Source organism: Bubalus bubalis, chromosome 23, assembly GCF_019923935.1.
Source record: "Bubalus bubalis isolate 160015118507 breed Murrah chromosome 23, NDDB_SH_1, whole genome shotgun sequence".
NCBI lineage: Eukaryota > Metazoa > Chordata > Mammalia > Artiodactyla > Bovidae > Bubalus > Bubalus bubalis.
The window spans coordinates 23,221,874-23,244,253 of NC_059179.1; the positions used below are offsets into that span (position 1 = coordinate 23,221,874).

The window sequence follows — 22,380 nt, forward strand, 5'->3', positions numbered from 1 at the left end:
TGGGTAGGGAGGAAAAAAATAACGTGCTTTCTAAGCAAAACATCAAAGGTTAGCCAAATTCTGGAGGGCTTGGGGGAAGAAGGGGGGCCTATCCCTCAGATAGCAGAAGGAATTGAATAGGCCAAGGATAACATGGGTATATTCAGCCTTTAGAAAGAGGCAGGGAGAAAAATTGTTTCTACTCTCTTTTAGAGTCATGCTAATGGTTCCTAGAAGAGAATTTCTATTGCCCATCCCAGGAATGGTCCATCAGTCTAGGAATAGTTTGATAGAACTGAAGGGGGATTGGATTCAAACCATAACTGAGAAGGCATCAGGATTCAGAAAATGAAATGAGCCTCAACAAAGTAGCTATGAATTTAGGGTAGGAAAAAATCCATGAAAATTTATACCCTAAAGTAGTCAACAGGTGATAAAAGTTTTCCTTTGTGACTAAAAAGAAGCTATAGGAGGGATAGAAATATAGCAAGAGAGAGGGAAATGGAATACAGCAAGAGTCTAAGAAATCAGTAGTCTTAGCATCTGAAAGCATAAAGTTGCTTCTAGAAAGACCCAACAGTGAAAAGGACAGGAGGGCTCATTTATATACTGAAATTGGGAGTACCAGAGCAGCAGCATGACATGACCTTTCATCCTTAACTCCACAAGTCAGCTGGGATACCACTCCTTCCATAATTCCAAGGAATGAACCTTTGACCTGTTTGATGTAGACAGTCAAGCGTGAGGGATGTGGTTAGGATCTAGGCCCAGTTCATGAAGTAATAGGAAAGCTAAGCATTTGGCTGGGAAGAAGTAGGCTCTCATAGCTGGGTAAGAACTAGGAGTCAAAGGCTTCTATGCAGGTAGTTGAGGAGGAATGCCCAGGGATCCAGGGCCTATAGATCTGAAGCTTCTGGCAAAGGACCCCCTGCCCTTACCCTTTCTGCACAAGGGTCGGGCACCATCTACAGGGCTCAGGATGGCCACATGGGATTCAAGGAAGCAGAGTGATGTGTGAGGATTGACCTTAGCAATGACCAGCCTAAAAACAGAATGTCACCTTGCACTTGGAGGCTCCCAGGCTGACCTTTAAAGTGGCAAATGTAGAAGGCCAGCTAGAGGACTAGGACTGTGCTCTGATGGTCTCAGTTGTTACTTTGGTACAGATGTGGTGTATAGGCTATTTTCTAGGGACCAGTAGAACTAAAGAAGGGAGATTTCTAGGGATAGAATCCTAATTTGAATATCAGTGCTAATGAGGTATGATATTTCCAGCTGAAAATGAGAGCAGGAGGCATGAGTGATTCATCTAAGTGGAAGAAACAGAAGAGATCTCCTCGGGCCCCACGCCATATGACCAAAGTCATACCAGGTTCAGAGCAGCCCACCTCCAGTGGAACCACCGTATCCTCTAACCTCAGTGGTGAGTACCTTGAGCTGCTTCTTCTGATTAGAATAGGTAGAAGAAAAGCTCCTACCTCTCTCAGGAATTGTGTCAGTGAAGACCAACTAACTGAGGCACTTTGGTCCTTCTGCAGAGATCAAAAAGGAAAAATTACAGGTCAGGTCAAACTGTGACCATTTAGCAATTCTGCAGTGACTTAAGGTTGTTCTCCTTCCAGTGGGACTATGACTACTTTAGAGACCAGCATATGCAGTCTAGGCAAAAACAAGCAAACAAACGGTACCATGGAGGGTAGGTGTTTCCCAGAGTCTCTTTTCTTTAAGCTTTACTTACTTTATTTGGCAGGTGGCATGCCCTTCATTGATGTACCCACTCCCATCTCCTCTGCAAGTTCAGAAACTGCCTCAGCAGTGGTCAGCCCCTCTACTGACAGTGGTCTGGAGTTCTCCTCCCAGACCACCTCCAAAGAGGACCTCACTGACCTGGAGCAGCCTGGCTCTCCAGGGTACAGCACAGTTGCAGAGTCTGGCAGCAGTGAGCTGGGGGTTCCCGAGCAACCTGAGCCACAGGTATGGGTTTGATTCTAAGGATCCCTGTGCAGTCTTCTGCTGTGGGAATTGGCTTGATCCTTTGGCTCCTTTATCCAGGCCTTGGTTCACAAGAAGGTTGGGGCAGTGGGGGTTCTTCCCTGTTTCCTAGAATTAGCTGTGCTGCCTAGGAAAAAAAATACAGCATGACTCACTGTGGTGGGTAGCTCCCGGGATTTTCAAGTTGCGCATACAGGCAGTACTTGGCAAAGGTGAGGATGCTGGCCATGGCTTTTTCTGGATGTGAATGATCTAAATCCCAAGCCCCTGAGGTCCTCTGTTGGTATGGGGTTCTAGTCACCATAGGTCATTGTTGCCTCAGGTGATGTTTTCTGAGTCCTTCGTCATACTTCTTCCCTAAACCATCTTGCAGTGATTCATAGCCCACTGAGCTGGCACTGTACCCACAGTCCATTAGAGACACTTGGAGGACAGAGACTTAAGGGAAATAAGTTCCAAGTTGCTCTTGCCTCATCCTTTTTCCTATATCCTCCCCATAACTGGTCATAGCAGGAAGGGGCCCATGTGGAAAAGGCCCAATCAACATCTGTGGAATCCATCCCTGAAGTGTTAGAGGAGTGTTCATCCCCTGCTGACCACTCTGACTCCGCCTCTGTCCACGACATGGATTACGTCAATCCCCGGGGCGTGCGCTTTACACAGTCCTCTCAGAAAGAAGGTGAGTACTCTCAGACAGGCTCTTCCCCTATCCAACTCACTAAGCTGTCTGATCCTAAACCATCCTAGATCCAGGGGGTCTTCTGGCAATCTCCTAGGCTATTTTCTAGTGAGGAAATGGAATCAAGCCAGAGGACTGTTGGATGGAGCCCTTCCCTAGCTTACACAGAGAGGGAGTTTGGTTAACAATAGGAAGTGAAAGGGAAGAATAGAAGCTTGAGACTTCTAACAGAAAGGTGGGATCATCAATTCTGATTCCCTTCAATAAGTGAGACTAGTCTCCCTACTGCCCTAGAAAAAAAAAAATTTTTTTTTCCAGAAGAGAATCACTTATCTGAAATATTCTGTATAATACAGGGCAGGTTAGTCTTGTGATTGAGCCAGTTGTTTCTTAGCAATCTCACTTCCCTCCTGGCCTTTCCCAGGCACAGCTTTGGTCCCGTATGGTCTTCCCTGCATCCGTGAGCTCTTCCGCTTTCTCATCTCCCTCACCAACCCACATGACCGCCACAACTCAGAGGTTATGATCCACATGGGACTGCATCTGCTCACAGTGGCTCTTGAGTCTGCCCCCATAGCCCAGTGCCAAACCCTCTTGGGCCTCATCAAGGATGAGATGTGCCGCCACTTATTCCAGGTAAGACTGGATTTCTAGAGCGGCGCGAAGCCCCTGGCTTTTTTTCAGGGTCTCTTAAGGCCAGGGACACAGGGAGGTTTGGCTGATTCGTGTGAAGAGTATAGGACCCAGGAAAGAACCTACCTCCCCTACTGACTACTGCTGCTGCTGCTGCTGCTAAGTCGCTTCAGTCGTGTCCGACTCTGTGCGACCCCATAGACGGCAGCCCACCAGGCTCCCCCATCCCTGGGATTCTCCAGGCAAGAACACTGGAATGGGTTGCCATTTCCTTCTCCAATGCATGAAAGTGAAAAGTGAAAGTGAAGTCGCTCAGTCATGTCCGACTCTTAGCAACCCCATGGACTGCAGCCTACGAGGCTCCTCTGTCCATGGGATTTTCCAGGCAAGAGTACTGGAGTGGGGTGCCATTGCCTTCTCCGACTGACCACTAGTCATAGTCAAGAGGCCTCCATTAATTCCCTGGGGATGCTGGCAACCAAGGGGAAACATAGGAATGGCTGGATACCGAGTTCCCTCAGAGCACAGATATAAGAGTTCCCTTGGTGGCAGCTTCCCACAGTTTGCTCTCCTGCTTTTCTCTTGGTTGAGCCAAAGTCAGGTTCAGAAACCTAATGGCCCGTCCACTGTGATCTCCAGCTACTCAGCGTAGAGCGACTGAACCTTTATGCTGCTTCCCTCCGGGTATGCTTCCTACTCTTTGAGAGCATGAGGGAGCATCTCAAGTTCCAATTAGAGGTGAGTTTCTTGAACTTGGAAAAAAGAAGGAAAAAAAAGGAAGATGTATGGCACCTTCATTTGGATCAGCTTTGTCATGCTGCAGGGGTGGGATTTAGTGGCATCTGAGGAGAGTGCTTTTAGCCTCCATAGTTTGGTTCACTGGCTAACCTCCCTCATGGACAAATTAAAAGGAGCCCAGAGAAATCTGCCTGGCTTTAAAATAGGAGAACCCAAACGTAGAATGGGCAAGTAACCTCACTGTGAGTGGGTACAACTCTTTTGCAACACAAGCAGGCAGGTCAAGCTGAATTCACCAGAAAATTGCAAAAATGAACCCTGAATAGGAGCAGATCAGGCTCAAAGAGCACAAAAAGGGCAATAGGCAACTTGTTTTGGATCAGGCACGAGGTAGAGAACCAGCCCGCTCCATCATGAAGGGCAAAGAGGGGAATGTCTTTAGGTATGGAATACCATTGTCTCTTAATGCATGCTTCCTGGCTAGCATTTGCTTCCTGTCTAATTTGCCTCTTCTTATCTTGAACCCTTTCCCCATCCGAATGGCAATTACTGGATTATTGTCAGATGTACATCAAAAAGCTCATGGAGATCATCACTGTGGAGAACCCTAAGATGCCTTATGAGATGAAGGAGATGGCACTGGAGGCTATTGTGCAGCTCTGGCACATCCCCAGCTTTGTCACCGAGCTCTATATCAACTATGATTGTGACTACTACTGCTCCAACCTCTTTGAAGAGCTCACCAAGCTGCTGTCCAAGGTGCTGAGCATTGTTACTGGTCTCTAGAAAGAAAATGAAGGAAATCTCTCTGGTGGTAGTGAGGATAGTACATATAGGGAATGAAACACTTGAAAGTTGGGGAACAAAAGGAAGGGCATTTTCTCAAAGCAATGTAAAAGTTATGGGCAGTTTTAGGATTTTTTGAGAAGTATTCTAACCTCAAGTCTACTGGATCTGTTTACTTTCCAGAATGCCTTCCCTGTGTCTGGTCAGCTCTATACAACACATCTGCTGTCTCTCGATGCCCTATTGACAGTGATTGACAGCACTGAGGCCCACTGCCAGGCCAAAGTCCTCAACAACCTTATCCAGCAAGAAAGGAAAGAGGCAGCCAGACCTGGCTATGAGGCAGTAGATGGCACTCGAGAAGCCAACAGTAGTGAGAGGAATTTCTTTTCTTTGAGAATCCCAGGATTCTATGTTTATCTCTTCTCTACTCACTGAATCCTTTCTCCTACACTTTCATTACTTCCTCTAAAGTACTCCTAATTCTGTGTTTCTAAGATTTGGTGATGTGAATCATAGACCATACTGGCACATTAACAGACTCATGGACTTCTCCCTTTCTCCTCTTCCATACTTTGTCTTTTTTACTGAATTGTTATTTCTTTATGGGGAGAAAAGAGAATTTAGATTAAATGATATATAGGACTTATGTTCCTTAAAGTTCCAGGCTTTAAGGAAGCTTTTCCTACTTTTCCTACTTTCCTTTTCCTACTCCCAGTAACTGCCTCAAATCTAATTAATCTTCTCTAACTTTTCCTTGAGATTGAGGTGCAGAAGATCAAGGAAAGTGACTCAGTAATCTATTTATTAAACTATAGAATCTAATGCTTGACTAATGTGGGATAGTGAATACTTATTTGGGCTTGAGTTTATCCTGTCAGGGTTGGTGACCTGTGTGGGAACATGCAGATCTCTTTTGCCTGAGACTCGATTGTCCTGAAGTGCTGCTTGACTTCCTACAGTACCAGTCTTCACTTAGCTTCTTCTCTCTTAACCAGCTGAGAGAGCAGCCAGCGATGGGAAGGCTACAGGCATGGCCCCAGACATCGCAGGCCTGAATCTGCCAGGTGGAGGGCGGCTGCCAGCAGAACATGGGAAACCAGGATGCAGTGATCTGGAGGAAGCTGGTGACTCTGGGGGTGTGTACTGGGTGTCCATCTTCCTCAGCCCCCTCAGCTGGAAGACCTGTTGGAGAACAGAGGGGACGGTCGCAGAAACCCCTGAGGGCGGTACCCAAATGAACTTGGCCACTTACCTTGGCTTCAGACCCAGAGAGAGGAAGGAGAACATTGGGAGCCCTAGCAAATAGAACTTCTAGGGATGTGAAAGACTGATGAGCACAAGAAACTTTCTGAGGCATCCTTCTTTTAACTAGAGGATATATCAGCATCCTTCTAAAAGTCATTATCCTGGTAAAAGAGGTCTTACTGGTGTTTCCCTCTTTCCCTCCCATACCTAGCTGACAAAAAGTTTACCCGGAAGCCACCTCGATTTTCCTGTCTCCTGCCAGATCCACGGGAGTTGATTGAAATTAAAAACAAAAAGAAGGTACATATAGATATCCCCAGAGCTCAACCTCTACCCGCTCTGACTGGGTGTTCTCTGTGGGGTTCTGTCTCAGAGAACAAGGGAGAGTTTCAGCTCACTGAACAATTTCCTACGGCTAATTTTTGTGCTTTTTGGGACTTCAGCAGTCCCCCAGTCTCCTTTGAAGCCCTTCCTTACTCCTAAGCCATGTAATCAGGACCACCTATTGTGTGCTCTTGGGCAAATGCTGCCCTCACTGAGAGTCAAGTGTTACTTGTGGTGACAGGAGTCCTGGGAACTGGTATCCTGTGGGTCACTGAAGGTTATTGGTCATCTGGAGCTCTGGGGTGATCATTGGCAATAAAAGGGTATTGACATTTATTCTGGTGCTTTTAGTAAAGTTCAAATAACTGTGCTTTGTGGTTTTCTTAACACAAAGAAAACCTATTTAACCCTTCTTCATCTTAAGGCCAGCCTATATGACTTTGGTTTATGTGTGCCCTTGATTGCAGAACTGTAAATAGGCAGTCAAAAAGGTATCGTCACAGTTAGTTCGCTTTGTCTTTCAAACTCCAGGGCCTTAAGAGCTAGGAAACCAAAGAAAGAAGGGGAATCTGTAAAGAAAGACTAGAATCAGCTAGTCTGTAAACAGATACTAGGGATGGCTGTAAAACTGAAAAGAAAACCTTCTCTAGTCTCTTTCTTCTACTTTTTCCCCCTGATTCTCAGGTTGGAGGAGAGTGCTATGCATTTTTAGTACTCAGAAAAGGAGTGAGAAGGAATTCCTCAGCCAGTTTTACATAAACAGTGGGGATTGGGGAACTCTAAGGGTCAATATGATTCAGCCTTAGTTCTGGAGTGAGCTGTGTCCTAGGAACCCATTAGGTGACCAGCTGTGGACCCTGATGGAGGCTTGGTCTTGTCTGGTTTAGGGGCAGAGCAGCTTTTGACACCTCCTGTATTTCTCCTGCAGCTGCTGATCACTGGCACAGAGCAGTTCAACCAGAAACCAAAGAAGGGGATCCAGTTTTTGCAGGAGAAAGGTCTCCTTACCATCCCAATGGATAACACAGAGGTAGCCCAGTGGCTGCGAGAGAACCCTCGACTGGACAAGAAAATGATTGGAGAGTTTGTGAGTGACCGCAAAAATATTGACCTGCTGGAGAGCTTTGTGAGGTGAGGAAACTGTAAGAAACGTGGGATGTAGTTGGGGGACAGACAGTTCAAAATAGTACCAGTCAGTTCCTGCTGGTAACCCAGGTCACACGCTTTTCCTCTTCCCAAGATTTATATCTGTTGAGTTTAAAAGAGTCTCCAGCAAGAAAGCTGAAGGGGCCAATCCATTCTATACAGAGAACATTGCAAAGGGGTGGAGCAGGGTTCCTGAGCACAGAGCAGGTTCTGGGTTCCAGAATGAAATTTCTAGGTAGGAGCACACTGATGTGAAAAGTACTAACTGACTCAGTGTTACAGATGTCCAGAATATACCTCCCCTTTGCCAAAGCCTTCAGCTTCTGTTCCAATAGGAGAAGCTTAGGGGAACTATAGCTATAGATAACCCAACATTTGCAACTTATTATATCTTAAGTCTTTCATCCTTCTTTCTTTCCCTGTAGCACTTTCAGCTTTCAGGGTCTGCGACTAGATGAAGCTCTCCGGCTCTACCTGGAAGCCTTCCGCTTGCCCGGGGAAGCACCAGTCATCCAGAGGTTGCTAGAGGCATTCACAGAACATTGGAGGGTGAGTTTGAGTGGCAGGGGCTGAGTCCAGCATCCCAAATTAATTTGACTAAGGGTTTCTGTGGCTTCAACTGAAAGACCCAGTTTCTGTCTCCTAAGAAGGCTGAGAAGAACATCAGTGAGCTTTTTCCCATAGAGGGGATGCCAACTTCCATCAAGGAGTTGGCAAGAGATGGGTCCTTTTCTGGCTGGTACCTTCCCTCTGTCTCAGCATTGACCAGTAGGTTGGCAGTGAGGGTTTGATTGGCCAGAGAAGAGCATTGACATAGGCGGGGTCTTTGCTTTTTCAGAATTGTAATGGCTCCCCATTTGCCAATAGCGATGCCTGCTTTGCCCTGGCCTATGCTGTCATCATGCTTAACACTGACCAGCACAACCACAATGTTCGCAAACAGAATGCGCCCATGACCCTAGAGGTAAGATTGAATCCCAGCCGTGGCAGAGCAGTTCCAGCACAGCTTTGGAGGTAGCAGGAAGGATGTGGGATTTCCAGTGGGCACAGTGGACACGGTTCTGTCCAAGGGAGTCAGGGAGGGCTGGCCAGTACAGAAGAGGAACTGGGGTAAGGAAGTGGATTCTTTTACTTACTGTTTCCTAAGTCCTATTTACCACAGACCCAGGAGTTCCTTGAGTGGGGCTTCAGCGTTGACACATGGTAGGGTAAATCTTACTGCCCTGTTTCTAGGAGTTTCGCAAAAATCTAAAAGGTGTGAATGGAGGCAAGGACTTTGAGCAAGACATCCTGGAGGACATGTACCATGCCATCAAGTGAGTATGTGTAGAGAATGGTGTAACATCTCTGCTAAGGAGAAGCACACTGCTTCCTTTTCCAAATGTTGGCATCACATCAGTCTGCAGTGACTCACATGCCCTGGATTTAGCTTCGTACTTTAGCTGGGCAGCCCCGTCTCCCCCAACTCATTTATTTCTTAAAGAAGCTGAACAGTACTATAACTGAAGAACCCTGAGCCAGGATTCAAACTGCCCCTGCTGAGTGGAGGGGGCATCATTGTCCTGTTTTCTGAATCCACAGCAGCTAGATTTTCCTGTCTAGCTCACAAAATGCGTTAGGATGGGGGTAGTAGAGAACCCAAAATGAGTGCTAGAGGGTGAAGGTTGGGACACTTAGATTTTTACTATAAACCAGAAAAAGAATTGTTCATTCTCTCATACTCAGAAAGAATATGAGATCTTACTGTAGAACTAAAGGGCCACTTAGAGACAGGCTTGGAGATTATGGGATGCTTCCTTTCTTTCTCCCTGGTGCCACTGGTGGGCAGGGAAGCAGACCACTAAGCTGCAGTTTTGATGACCTCTCATTGGTGGAAGTGCCAGTTCTGGGCAAAGCCCCTTGTCCTAGGTTGTGACCAGTCAGTTCAGAGCAGTACACCTACTCTTTTTGTTACCTCCTGACAGGAATGAGGAAATTGTGATGCCTGAGGAGCAGACAGGCTTGGTCCGGGAGAATTATGTGTGGAATGTGCTGCTTCATCGAGGTGCCACAACAGAGGGCATATTCCTACGTGTGCCTGCTGGCAGCTATGATCTTGACCTCTTCACCATGACCTGGGGCCCCACTATTGCTGCTCTCTCTTATGTCTTTGACAAAAGCCTTGAGGAGACAATCATCCAAAAAGCCATCTCAGGCTTCAGGTAGCCAGGATTTGACTTTGGTCTTAATCTTCTTCCACCTCTCTGAGTTAACATGATTGCCTCCATGCCTCTCTGACTCCTACTCTTATTGTCCTTAGAATGGGGTTCCTCCTGAGTTTCTGGAGGGAGACTGAAGCTTGGGAAATCTCAGTATTAAACAGACTCAAGAGTAAAAGGTTTCTTCCTGGGACTGATTAGGGAAGAATCCCAAGCAAGCCTCCTTGAGGACTTGGAAAGGCTTCCTGGCCTTTCAGTGACTGTATCTGGTATGTGACGTTACAGGAAGTGCGCCATGATCTCCGCTCACTATGGCCTCAGTGATGTGTTTGACAATCTCATCATCTCTCTATGCAAATTCACAGCTCTCAGCAGTGAGGTGAGCAGCGACAGGAACTGTGTTCTTGGCATTCCAAAGGAAGACCTCTCCCTTGGCCATAGATCTACCCTTATCTGTGGAGCTGATTCCCTTCAGCATATTCTCTCACTCAGCCAGACTACTGAAGAGCTTAGGCCATTTCTCTCTGACATCCCTGCGATGAGAATAGCATTACCTCATATAATGGGGATGAGAGAGAAGACACAATAGTGGAGAAGGCCTTAGCCAGGTTAGCCTTTCTCACCAACATTATGGGGGATTGAAGCAGAAATAGCAGAAGGACCCTTAGGAACCATAGGTATAGGCCAAAGAGAATCTCCTTTCAATTCATTTGCCAGGCTCTCAGCCTCTTCTCATCTTCTTTTCCAGTCTATTGAGAACCTACCCACTGTGTTTGGAAGCAACCCTAAAGCCCACATTGCAGCCAAGACGGTGTTCCATTTGGCCCACCGTCATGGTGACATCCTGCGAGAGGGCTGGAAGAATATCATGGAGGCCATGCTGCAACTCTTCCGAGCCCAACTGCTACCCAAGGCTATGGTAGAGGTAATTCTTGGTAGGAGACTAATAGATAATAACAAGGCAAGAGGTCCAAGATTATGTACTGTCTATTTTTAGAAATGGTTGAGAATAGCACTGGGCCTGATGCATGCTGAAACTTACCAGGAACGCCTCAAATGTAAGACCACAGATCTTCAGCCAGGGGATAGCTGTGAAGGAAGGCTGGTAGAAGTCATTACCAGTCACCAATTGGAGGGGACCCTGTCAGTTGTGGAGGGCAGAGGGCAACAGGAAAAAAGCCAGAAAACTTTCCTCCGAGGAATAGGAAATGCAAAAGGCATGTGAGAAGAAATTATTCTTGACCTGATTTTCCAGGTAGAAGACTTTGTGGATCCCAATGGCAAGATCTGTCTACAGCGGGAAGAGACACCATCGAACCGGTGAGGGCAAATCAGAGGCTAGAGACTTTGGGGAGGGAGTATTAGAACTCTAGAGCTCACTAGAGCTTGTACCCTCTTTCTCCAGAGGAGAGTCAACAGTGCTGAGCTTTGTGAGCTGGCTGACACTAAGTGGTACTGAGCAGTCTAGTGTGCGGGGCCCATCCACTGAAAACCAAGAGGCCAAGAGAATGGCTTTGGACTGTATCAAGGTAACTGACCCTGCTCACCCCTGGTGAACAAGCCTAGACCCTTCTGTACAAGACAAGACACTGCTGTATGAACTGAAGACTAGGATCACTAGCGTTTGTGACCCGAGCTGACTCCTTCTGCCCTCTCTTCCTAGCTTCTTGGGAACATTCTCTTCCCTCTAGTCCTTATCATTAACCCTTGTGCCCCTCTAGCAATGTGACCCAGAAAAGATGATCACAGAAAGCAAATTCCTCCAGCTGGAGTCACTGCAGGAGCTCATGAAGGTACAGAGTGAAGAGGAAAGAGGGATGAAAGGGCTGGCTGGGTCTGGGAGGGGAGACAGGGACGTATGCCTCAGTCACTGTCAGGGCTGGGCCAGTGGCTGGCTTCTTCTCCATGCCTTCTCTCCTGCAATTATTCTCCTCCAGGCTCTGGTCTCAGTGACACCAGATGAAGAGACCTATGATGAAGAGGATGCTGCTTTCTGCCTGGAAATGCTGCTGAGGATTGTCCTAGAAAACAGGTAGCAGGCAGTCTTTAGGCAGGCCTCATACTGGACTTGTGCCAAAGGGATGGAAGCCTGGAGTCAGCTTGCAGGGTGGACTCTAGGGACAAGAAGCACAGGAAGCTTCAGGCAGTGGAGGAGAAGCTTGCTCATCAGACCTGCCTTGAAGGGCCTAGCTTCAGTCAGAAAAGGCTTATTGCCTACCGGCCTCTTCATCTGAGACTGTCCTCATCCCTTATGTTTCTCAGGGACCGTGTTGGCTGTGTGTGGCAGACTGTTCGAGACCATCTATACCACCTATGTGTCCAGGCCCAGGACTTCTGCTTCCTTGTGGAGCGGGCAGTGGTGGGGCTGCTGCGCCTAGCCATTCGGTTACTCCGGAGAGAAGAGATCAGTGGCCAGGTAAGCAGAGTGCAGCTGGGAGGGCAGGAAGGTATATAAAGGGTAGAACCACAGTATTAGTTATGGATATGGCCTGAAACAGAGAGCTCATTTAATACCCTATAGCATGAGCCCAATGGCAACCCACTCCAGTACTCTTGCCTGGAAAATCCCATGGACGGGAGGGGCCTGGTGGGCTGCAGTCCATGGGGTCGCTAGGAGTTGGACACGACTGAGCGACTTCACTTTCACTTTTCACTTTCATGCATTGGAGAAGGAAATGGCAATCCACTCCAGTGTTCTTGCCTGGAGAATCCCAGGGACGGGGGAGCCTGGTGGGCTGCCGTCTATGGGGTCGCGCAGAGTCGGACACGCATGAAGTGACTTAGCAGCAGCAGCAGCATGAGCCCAGTGATCTACACAGGGCTGGGGGAGTCTTAACAGGTGGCATTGGAAGTGAGTCTGGAATGGCCTCAGGCATGAAGCCTGATACTCGGCGTCTGTGCTCAGTAGGGTTGGACAGCTACTGCCCTGTGGCAGTCCCAGCCCTGTACCTGATTTCCTAGTTCTCATGCTTAGAACCTTTGCCCAATTTATAAAAAGACAACCAGCATAGAAATAATAAGTGAGTTCTGCAAGATCAGAGGATATAAGATCAATACACAAAAATTAATCACATTTTTTAATACTAACAATGGTCATATAGAAAATGAAAGCATTTCAAGTGTTCCAAATGAAATCAAATACTTAGCTATATACCTAACAAAATATGTATATACTCTGTATGCTGAAAATTACAAAATGCTGATGAAAGATATTAAAGAAGACCCATATAAATGAGACATAGTATATGCATAGATTAAAAGATTCAGTGTAGTGAGGACATCATTTCTCTGTTAATTGATCTGTTTAATGCAACTCCTATGAAAATCCCAGCAAGGTTTTTTTGTAGACATAAACAAGCTTATTCTAAGAAATACATGGAAAGGCACAGGCCCTAGAATAGCCAAAAAACATTTTGAGAAAAAAGGTGGGAAGGGTCACTCCATCTGATATTAAGGCTTACTATCCAGCTACAGTAATCAACACTGTGGTATTTTTGGAGGGACAAACACATGAATCAATGTAACAAGCCAAAAACAGACCCACAGAAAGAAACCTAACTAATTTTTTGACAAAGGTGCAAAAATAATTCAGTATAGAAAGGATAGCCTTTTTAATTGCTGGAGCAATTGAAATCCATGGTGGGGGGTGAACCTAGACCTAAGCCTCATACCTTATAGAAAAGTTAACTCAAAATGAATTATAGATTTAAATGTAAAATGTAAAACTCGGAAACCTTTAGATAGAAATACACTAGGATATCTTTGGGAGCTAGGCCAAGAGTTCTTAGACTTGACACCAAAAATACAATCCATAAAAGGAAAAACTGATACATTAGACTCATCAATATGAAAAATTCTACTCTATCAGAGCCCAATGTGGAAAGGATATAAAGACAAGGAGTGTTTGTTTTCAAATCAAATACCTGAAAAAAGACTAATATCTAAAATGTAAAAGAACACAAAACATAACAGTAAAAAAAAAAATTAGAAAATGAGTTAAAGATATGAAAAAGATACACAGATGGCAGATAAGCACATGAAAAAGATTAAGTGATGTTCAAATCATTAGCCAACAGGGAAACACAAAACCACAGTGAAATAGCACTGCACACCTATCAGAATGGCTAAAGTGAAAAATAGGGATAATACCAAATGCAGGCAAGGATGTGGGTCACTCATAAATTGCTGGTGGGAATGTAAAACAATAGAGTCATTTCTTATCAAACTAAACATGCAGTTTTAACACAGTTCAGCAATTGTGCTCTTGGGTGCTTATCCTAGAGCAATGAAAGCTAACTTTTATAAAAACCTGTGCATGAATGTTCACAGAAGCTTTATTTGTAGTAGCCAAAACTAGAATCAGCCCAGATGGTTTTCAGCATAAAAGTATAGTATATGCATACCATGGGATACTATTCAGCAACTAAAAGCAACAGACTATTGATACACAATTTCTTGGATGGTTCTCCAAGGAATTATGCTAAATGAAAAAAGCCAATCCCAAAAGGTTATATACTGTATAATTCCATTTATATGACATTTTTGATTGACAGAGTTTTAGAAGTTGTGGACAAATGCCCGGGGGGTAAGGATCGGGGCAGGAAAGAGTTCATGGAATTCTACAGGCCAGAATACCGAAGTGGGTAGCCTTTCCCTTCTCCAGGGGATCTTCCCAACCCAGGGATCGAACCCAGGTCTCCTGCATCGCAAATGGATTCTTTACCAGCTGAACCACAAGGGAAGCCCAATAATACTGGATTGGGTAACCTAGCCCTTCTCCAGGGCATCTTCCCAACCCAGGAATTGAACTGGGGTCTCCTGGATTTGCAGGAGGATTCTTTACCAACTGAGCTATCAGGGAAGCCCAAGAAAGGCAAGTGTGGTTATAAAAGAACAACACGAGGGATCCTGTGATGTTGAAACTATTCAGCATCTTGGCTAGTGGTGGAAACACAAACCTCCACAAGTTAAATTTAATTAAATTGTGTAGAACTTAATATACATATAAGTAAAACTGGGGAAATCTGAATAAGATTAGAGAATTCTATCAAGGTCAGTATCCTGGTTAGGATATTATACTATAGTTTTGCATAATGTTACTGATCTTTTCTTTCTTTCAGTTTTTTAAAACTTAAACTTTTAATACTGAGTTAAAAGTTATATATATCTATATAACTGTATATCAATATAGTTATATTGATAACTATAGATTCATATACAGTCTTTTATAATAAAGTGTTGGATATCAGGTAATTTGTTAGATGCTGTACTGAAAATGGCAAACAAAATGGTTGTAAGTGCATCATGTGTTCACCTTTATGATGGCATGTCTGACTGGGAGCTGTGGCACCCTGACACTGTCCAGCATCGCAAGAGAATATTGTACTGCATGCACATCAGTAGCCCTGGAAAAAATTAAAACTCTTAAGTATGGTTTCTACTGAATGTGTATTGCTTTTGTACCCACTGTAAAGTCCCAAAAAATCTATATCAGATCATCATAAGTTGGGGGCTGTCTGTATACATTCCCCATTTTTCCCCAATGGTAGCATTATGCAAAACGATAGTATAGTATCCTAACCAGGATACTGACATCGATATAGTTTACCAGTCTTACCAGATTTCCCCAGTTTTGGTTGTACTCATATGTGTATTAAGTTCTACACAATTTAATCACTTGTGTAGATTTGTGTTTCCACCACTAGCGAAGATGCTGAATAGTTCCACCACCACAGGACCCTTTGTGTTGCCCTTTTATAACTTGCCCCTTTCTTCCCCCCATCCCTCGCCCCTGGCCATCTGTCCACAGAGTACCCTAAGTTGGGTCTTAGCTGAACCATCCTCACTGGCCTAAGGAGACTGCTGGGGAAAGAGGCTAGACAGGATACTGTGTGCCCACTTTCTACTTCCTGCTCCCTACTCTTGCCCCAGGTACTGCTCTCCCTGCGCATTTTGTTACTAATGAAGCCCAGCGTGTTGTCCCGAGTCAGTCACCAGGTAGCCTATGGGCTCCATGAACTCCTTAAGACCAACGCAGCCAATATCCACTCAGGCGATGACTGGGCCACCCTCTTCACACTGCTGGAGTGCATTGGCTCAGGTGTAAAGCCTCCAGCTGCCCTGCAGGCCACAGCCAGGGCCGACGCACCTGATGCTGGTAAGCCCTTTCCCAGAGAGATCCGCAGTGGCAGATAAACAATCATGGCCCCAGTGGCTGAGACAGGAAAACAAAACACAGGTTGTTGTGTTCATCAGATTAAATACCCTTGGCTCTGCCATCTGCTTCCAGGGCTTCCTGTGCCCACTGGCCTCTCACCAGTACTCACAGACTAACAGCATAAAGGCAAGCAGGCAATGGAAAAGGCTATGAGCCAGGCTTCCTATTGTCCTGAGGACTGTTTCCTCAGAGACTCTCCTCACTGCCATCTCCCTCCCCAACAGCTGCTACTAGATGCCATCCAGAGCCCAAATTAGCCTGCTGCCCCATTTGGTCAAGAGAGCAGCTCTCCAGGCCATCCTTCAGCCCTCTGGTGACAGAGCTGAAACTAATCTAGACCCAGAGAAAACAGAGGCCAGGCTTCAGCATCTTTCTTCTGATAACTGAAATTATCCCTCATCCCAACATGCCCATTGCCACCCTGACTCTGCCCCTTTCCCTGCTGTCTCAGGGGCCCAGTCAGATAGTGAACTCCCATCCTACCATCAAAATGATGTGAGCCTGGACCGGGGGTACACTTCCGACTCAGAGGTCTACACTGACCATGGCAGACCTGGCAAGATTCATCGATCAGCCACGGATGCTGATGTGGTCAACAGCGGTTGGTTAGTGGTGAGTGAGCATATGGGCAGCCGGTGAGTCTTCCCTCCTTGGCCTGTGGAAAAGATTCCTGGTCATTGAGAGGGCATCTAGGGGATGATCAGGGTCAAGCCTGGATTCTCAGCTCTTCTGTACTCAACAGGTGGGGAAAGATGACATCGATAACTCCAAGCCAGGGCCTGGGCCCAGCCGGCCAGGTCCTTCACCCCTGGTCAATCAGTACAGCCTAACAGTGGGGCTGGACCTCGGGCCACATGATACCAAGTCCCTGCTCAAGTGTGTGGAGTCACTGTCCTTCATCGTGCGTGACGCTGCCCACATCACACCTGACAACTTCGAGCTCTGTGTCAAGACTCTCCGCATCTTTGTGGAGGCCAGTCTAAATGGCGGTGGGTCACCTGATGAAGGGGCAGTTGGGAAGTAGCCATGTGAATTATGGGGCAAAGAGGGGGAAAGGCAGGCCATCTATGCCCATAGATGTGAAATGTGTCCTGGGTCTGGCCCTGCTTAGGGTGCAAGTCCCAGGAAAAACGTGGCAAGAGTCACAAATACGACAACAAAGGGAACCGCTTCAAGAAAAAATCCAAGGAAGGCTCAGTGCTTCGGCGGCCTCGAATCTCCAGCCAACATGCCGCTAGGGGCGGGCATAGTGACGACGATGAGGATGAAGGTGTGCCAGCCAGCTACCATACGGTGTCTTTACAGGTCAGTCAGGACGTAAGTATGGCACCCTTTACTTCCTCTCCTCTCCCAGTACCTGACATCGGGAGTCTTGGTGGGGCCAGGGACAGCCAGGGCTAAGAGGAAGGGCTTCCAGCCCAAGTCCTCGGCTAGCACCCCCAGTGTTTCCCTATCCAAGACTACTTGTAAGTCTTCATTTGCTTAATTTTAAAATTATAGTTTATTTTTTAAATAAATAATTCTAATGCACATAGTACAAAGTTCAAAAGGTACAAAGGGTAAACAGATAAAAGTCTCATTCCATTCCTGTCCCTAGCTGCTAAGTTCTCCTTACCAGAGGGAACCACTGCCACCAGTTTTTGTTTCTTTCTCGTTATTCTGTTGTCTGTTCAGAACGTACAAAGTTTATTTTATGAGCAGACTTTATATCACTAAATAAATGGAGAACTAATTGCTTTAAATAGAATAACCTTAGAAAAATAATGAAAACAAAAATTACTACATCTGTCCATACACTACTGCCTGTCAAAGCCTCTGAGCCTGAGATTTGCCATTTTTAAAATGAGATTAATGAACATGAGGCTTTATCTGTCATCAGCGTGAAAGAGAAGTGAAAAGAAAGTGCCTTTCTCACTGTGTAATTGTGTTATTAAATTCTTAGTGCACACACCTCAAGTCCCTGCTACTGGGAGTAATACCTATCTTTGGAAAACACTGGTCAGGACTAGGACACCCAGCTCGCAAAGTTGGAGAGAGTGGTGAGAGGAGTGTGGTGCGATCAGTACTAGGGGCTCCCTTGAGGACTCAGTCAGGGACAGTGGGAGCGGGCTGTTTCGGAGGGGGTCCAGCAGACCTAACCCCACTTGTGTCCTGCCCCTCCTGTGATCCCAGTTGCTAGATCTGATGCACACCCTGCACACAAGAGCAGCCTCTATCTACAGCTCATGGGCGGAGGAGCAGCGCCACCTGGAGACAGGCGGCCGGAAGATTGAAGCTGATTCACGCACCCTCTGGGCTCACTGCTGGTGCCCTTTACTGCAGGGTAAACCTCAGGGGCAGAGGTGGAGCTGGTGCTTAGGAGGTACCGAGATCAGGATGCCTGAAGGATCTGAGCCTGTTCTTGTTCTCAGGCATTGCCTGCCTGTGCTGTGATGCCCGGCGGCAGGTGAGGATGCAGGCACTGACCTATCTGCAGCGAGCACTGCTGGTACATGATCTGCAGAAGTTAGATGCTCTGGAATGGGAGTCCTGTTTTAACAAGGTAGGCCTTCCCTCTGGTCTTAAAGTAAAGGGCAAATCCTAAAGACAGGGATCCCCTGGCAGCCTGAAGAGCCACTAATGTCAATCCTCAGCTGATTATACCTTCCCTCCTGCTCTGTACCCACCCTCCTCAACCCAGGGTCAGGTGGACAAGGCTTCCACCTGACCCCTCTGGAGAGATGTTGACTCTACCCACCAGGTGCTGTTTCCTCTACTGACCAAGCTCTTGGAGAACATCAGCCCTGCAGATGTGGGTGGGATGGAGGAGACCCGGATGAGGGCTTCCACCCTGCTCTCTAAGGTACTGTCACCACCCTGCACCCACCCACTCCCTCCACACCTGCCACTTCAGAAGCCTGGGAGGACCCAGAGATGTAGTGTAGGCGCTTATGACCCCCAGCTGTAGAAACTCAGCAGGACCCAGGAGGATTTTGGAATTCAGAGGAGTCTCTGATCCAGGATTCCCATGAAAGATAGAGAAGGCTTGCCTCCTATCCATGGAGAGGGGTGCAGAAGGCTCCTACCTTCCTCTCGGCTGAAAGGGGCTGGGGGCCATAGGTCTTTCTGCAGCACCTGTCTCCACTGCTGTCGCTCTCCACCTTTGCGGCCCTCTGGCTGACCATCCTGGACTTCATGGACAAGTACATGCACGCAGGCTCCAGTGACTTACTGGTACGTTCTGTCTCAGCCCAACGCTGCTGCCTGTGTCCTCTTCTACCTTCTGGGAAGACCTGCTGTTTCCCCCTTGGTGGCTGTCTCCTCCTTACCATATTCCCCCATATCCCTTTTCCCATTCTCATGGTCCCACTGCCATCTGCAGTCAGAGGCCATTCCAGAGTCTCTGAAGAACATGCTCCTGGTGATGGACACAGCAGAGATTTTCCACAGTGCAGATGCCCGAGGAGGCAGCCCCTCAGCCCTCTGGGAGATCACCTGGGAGCGCATTGACTGTTTCCTGCCCCACCTGCGAGATGAGCTCTTCAAGCAGACTGTCATCCAGGGTAGGGGGCTCCGACCAACTTCATCAGAGAGATGAAGCTGGAGCTAATAACTAGTTCTCTGTGCCCTGGGTAGGTGGGAAGTCTAGTAGGCAGCCAAGACTCTACTCGAGAGAAGGCACTGAGAGCTGCCATCTGGATTCTCTGCCATCCCCAGACCCTGTGCCCATGGAGCCTCATGCCCCCAAACCGCTGGCCTCAGCACACCTGACTCCTGCTGCTGGTGACACTAGGAGCCCTGGCCATCCACCTCCCGCAGAAATGCCCTCTGAGCTGGGGACCCGTGGTGAGTCCCTCTGAGTGAGCTTGCTGGATGTCAAGGCCTAAGAGGAGGCCCAGAGTACTTTATGACTGCTGCTGAGCACGGGCAGTGAGCCAGGGGAAGGAAGGAGCCACAGGATCCTGCTCACCTGCTCTTCCTGTGGGAGATTGCAGGGCCAGGTCTGATGAGCTCGCTGCCTGGGATTTCCAGGCTTCAGAGAAGAAGGCTGGATTGGGAATTTGGGATGAAGAGGCAGAGGTGCCCTTCAGGGATGCTAGTAAAAAGCAGACCAAAATTAATCTGACTGGAGGTACAACAGTGGGGGGAGTGGGTAGGTATGAGGTAACTGGACACTGGAATACGTTTCAAGCAGAGAATCTCAACTATGTAGACTGGGAGAAGTCATTTTGCTCACAGGAATGGGGAGGAGCAGAGTGTGGTAAACCAGCTGCAGACTGTAAGGGAGTTTGACTGCGGCCACCTTGCTTTCCTCTAGACTTTGAGAAGCCCGAGGGCCCCCGGCCTGCTAACAGCAGTTCTTCTGGATCACCAGTGGCGTCCAGCCCCAGCAGGCTGAGCCCTACCCCAGATGGGCCTCCACCGCTGGCTCAGTCCCCACTGATCCTGCAGCCCTTGGCCTCCCCGCTGCAGGTGGGCGTGCCCCCCATGACTCTGCCCATCATCCTCAACCCCGCTCTCATTGAGGCCACCTCACCTGTGCCCCTCCTGGCCACACCTCGTCCCACAGACCCCATGCCCACCTCTGAGGTCAACTAAGGCAGGCCCCTCAGCTATCAGGACCAGTACTTCCTAGCAGGCTGTCCCTGGCCCCGCTCTCAGCTGTCCCAGGGGCCACAGACTCTTCAGTCCCAGCCCAAGCGGCTGTCACTGCTTTTTGGATGGGGATGGGAAATAGAACTTTTATGGCCCCTCCTAGGACCCACAGTTAGTCTGTGGGACCTTCCTCCTCTGCTCTCCATTCCTGGGAGTCCAACCTGAGAGCACATTCAGGTATCACCTGCAGGCTGGCAGCTCCGGGGAGGGAGGCATCACTGTACCCGCCCTGCAGTGCCCGCCCTTGTGGCCCTCCTGCCCATGTCAGGCATCGAGAGCCAGGTCAACCACTCTGCACTTTGTCTCCCTCTCCCAGCCCCACTCGCACTAGCCCTGGGCCACCACCTCTAGTTTTTCCTCTTTTATTAATTGGTCAGTTTGGAGAGTTGATTTGCGCCATAGAGTGTGGGCAGGTGGGACTGGAGAAAAGGAATGCCCACAGGAGCATGTACATATGGAAAAACAGGAACACAGTGGACTTTTTATGATGTAATAAATGTCTTAGTACCAACATCATGGCCTTTTCTTCTGGTTTCCTTCTTGAGCTTGTGGGTACCATGTTCTGGGATACATAGGCCCTCACATGAACAGAGGCTGAGCCTACCAACCATGGTCAGGATTCCTTCACCACTGCTGCTGCCCACCTCCCCACCCCCCCGACCACCACCACCACCATCGTAGCAGTGCTCCCTTGTCACCAGGGATGTGCTGGGGGCTGACAGTTCTCTTCCCTAACTGCTCCAGTGGAGATAAATGTGACAGCCGAGGCTGGGGTCAAAGGGAAGGTGAGCCAGGGCTGAGCTGTCATTACTCAGAAGGCTTCCCTCAGGTGTGCTTCATAGTCCAGCAGCACAAGGAGCCCATGGGCCTTAGGGGGTGGGAGGCTACCTTGCCCATAGCTGTGAGCTTGTGTTTCTGGACACAGGGCATTCATTCTGGCCCATAACTGAGCATGGAAATGTTTTTCCCATCCCATAGCCTCCAAACAGCCCAGCCACTGAAGTGTGATTGGAGAAACCCTTCTCTTCTTTCCCTTTGCATCAGGATAAGACAAGAAGGAGTGTGCATGGGGCAGGCAGCATGGCTTCTGCAGGGCTGAGCTACTGTGGGTGGGATGCAGAATTATTAAGCCTTCCCAAGTGAAGCATCTCCCATCATCTTGACTTTCTCCTCTACCATAGTCCCTTCCACCAAAGGGTGGAGAGTAGTACCAGTGGGCCTCCCTTTTGGAGACTTAGGGGCGCTCACCTCTTCATTGGGCCCAGATGTGTCTGTGATCATTCAGCCTCTCAGTCTTCCCTTTGCTCAGCACAACCACGTGGAAGGGTCTGGATGTCTGTCAGTGCCTCCCTTGGGTGCACCGCTGTGGAAACGGAAACAACTGGATGTGGAACAATACTAACAGGAGTCCAGCAGCTCCTGCACTAGTCTCTTCTGCTTCCCTTCCTTCTGCAAATAATCGAGACCATGCCTGCTTTCCACACTAACCTGAAACCTTGCCCCTGGGAAAATTATGAGTAAGACTGAACGCCTCACCTGCTCTTTTCCGTATGGGTGCAAAAGCCTGGATCTACAATCAGGTAGACACTTGGACCATTGGCTTTGACTCTAACATCTCTGTTCTCCCTTCTGAGCCCCACAGCTCTGCCTTCAGAAGCTTCTGAAGGAAGGGAAACATGTTGTGAGGGAGACAACATAGACTAACATATAGAAATCCAAAGTCTATCCTGTGAACAAAAGAATATGAAAAGTCTGTAGCCCTTGGTCTGAAATATTAGGAAAGAAGCTGGGGTGATTGCAAACTG

At 47.8% G+C, this 22,380-nt stretch overlaps 1 protein-coding gene across 12 annotated transcripts in view; it reads left to right on the forward strand.

Moving 5' to 3' along the window:
- GBF1 (golgi brefeldin A resistant guanine nucleotide exchange factor 1) overlaps positions 1-21,088 on the forward strand; it is a 124,216-nt gene extending 103,128 nt beyond the window's left edge. For 6 of the 12 annotated variants that reach the window (XM_025273752.2, XM_025273757.2, XM_025273753.2 and 3 more), the window contains 32 exons: positions 1,255-1,402; positions 1,730-1,953; positions 2,482-2,650; positions 3,075-3,286; positions 3,923-4,021; positions 4,586-4,780; positions 4,991-5,180; positions 5,806-5,946; positions 6,267-6,355; positions 7,308-7,510; positions 7,951-8,074; positions 8,364-8,489; positions 8,759-8,841; positions 9,490-9,726; positions 10,009-10,102; positions 10,472-10,648; positions 10,979-11,043; positions 11,129-11,252; positions 11,445-11,516; positions 11,661-11,755; positions 11,986-12,139; positions 15,655-15,880; positions 16,392-16,552; positions 16,683-16,929; positions 17,052-17,257; positions 18,113-18,263; positions 18,352-18,482; positions 18,681-18,782; positions 19,040-19,153; positions 19,302-19,482; positions 19,637-19,765; positions 20,238-21,088. In XM_025273752.2, the coding sequence (XP_025129537.1) occupies positions 1,255-1,402; positions 1,730-1,953; positions 2,482-2,650; positions 3,075-3,286; positions 3,923-4,021; positions 4,586-4,780; positions 4,991-5,180; positions 5,806-5,946; positions 6,267-6,355; positions 7,308-7,510; positions 7,951-8,074; positions 8,364-8,489; positions 8,759-8,841; positions 9,490-9,726; positions 10,009-10,102; positions 10,472-10,648; positions 10,979-11,043; positions 11,129-11,252; positions 11,445-11,516; positions 11,661-11,755; positions 11,986-12,139; positions 15,655-15,880; positions 16,392-16,552; positions 16,683-16,929; positions 17,052-17,257; positions 18,113-18,263; positions 18,352-18,482; positions 18,681-18,782; positions 19,040-19,153; positions 19,302-19,482; positions 19,637-19,765; positions 20,238-20,518 (4,950 nt within the window). In that variant the 3' untranslated portion in view covers positions 20,519-21,088. The remainder of the gene's footprint in view (positions 1-1,254; positions 1,403-1,729; positions 1,954-2,481; positions 2,651-3,074; positions 3,287-3,922; positions 4,022-4,585; positions 4,781-4,990; positions 5,181-5,805; positions 5,947-6,266; positions 6,356-7,307; positions 7,511-7,950; positions 8,075-8,363; positions 8,490-8,758; positions 8,842-9,489; positions 9,727-10,008; positions 10,103-10,471; positions 10,649-10,978; positions 11,044-11,128; positions 11,253-11,444; positions 11,517-11,660; positions 11,756-11,985; positions 12,140-15,654; positions 15,881-16,391; positions 16,553-16,682; positions 16,930-17,051; positions 17,258-18,112; positions 18,264-18,351; positions 18,483-18,680; positions 18,783-19,039; positions 19,154-19,301; positions 19,483-19,636; positions 19,766-20,237) is intronic. The other 6 variants (XM_025273755.2, XM_025273759.3, XM_025273754.3 and 3 more) reach the window with 3 other exon arrangements.
- The last annotated feature ends 1,292 nt before the right edge of the window (positions 21,089-22,380 follow it).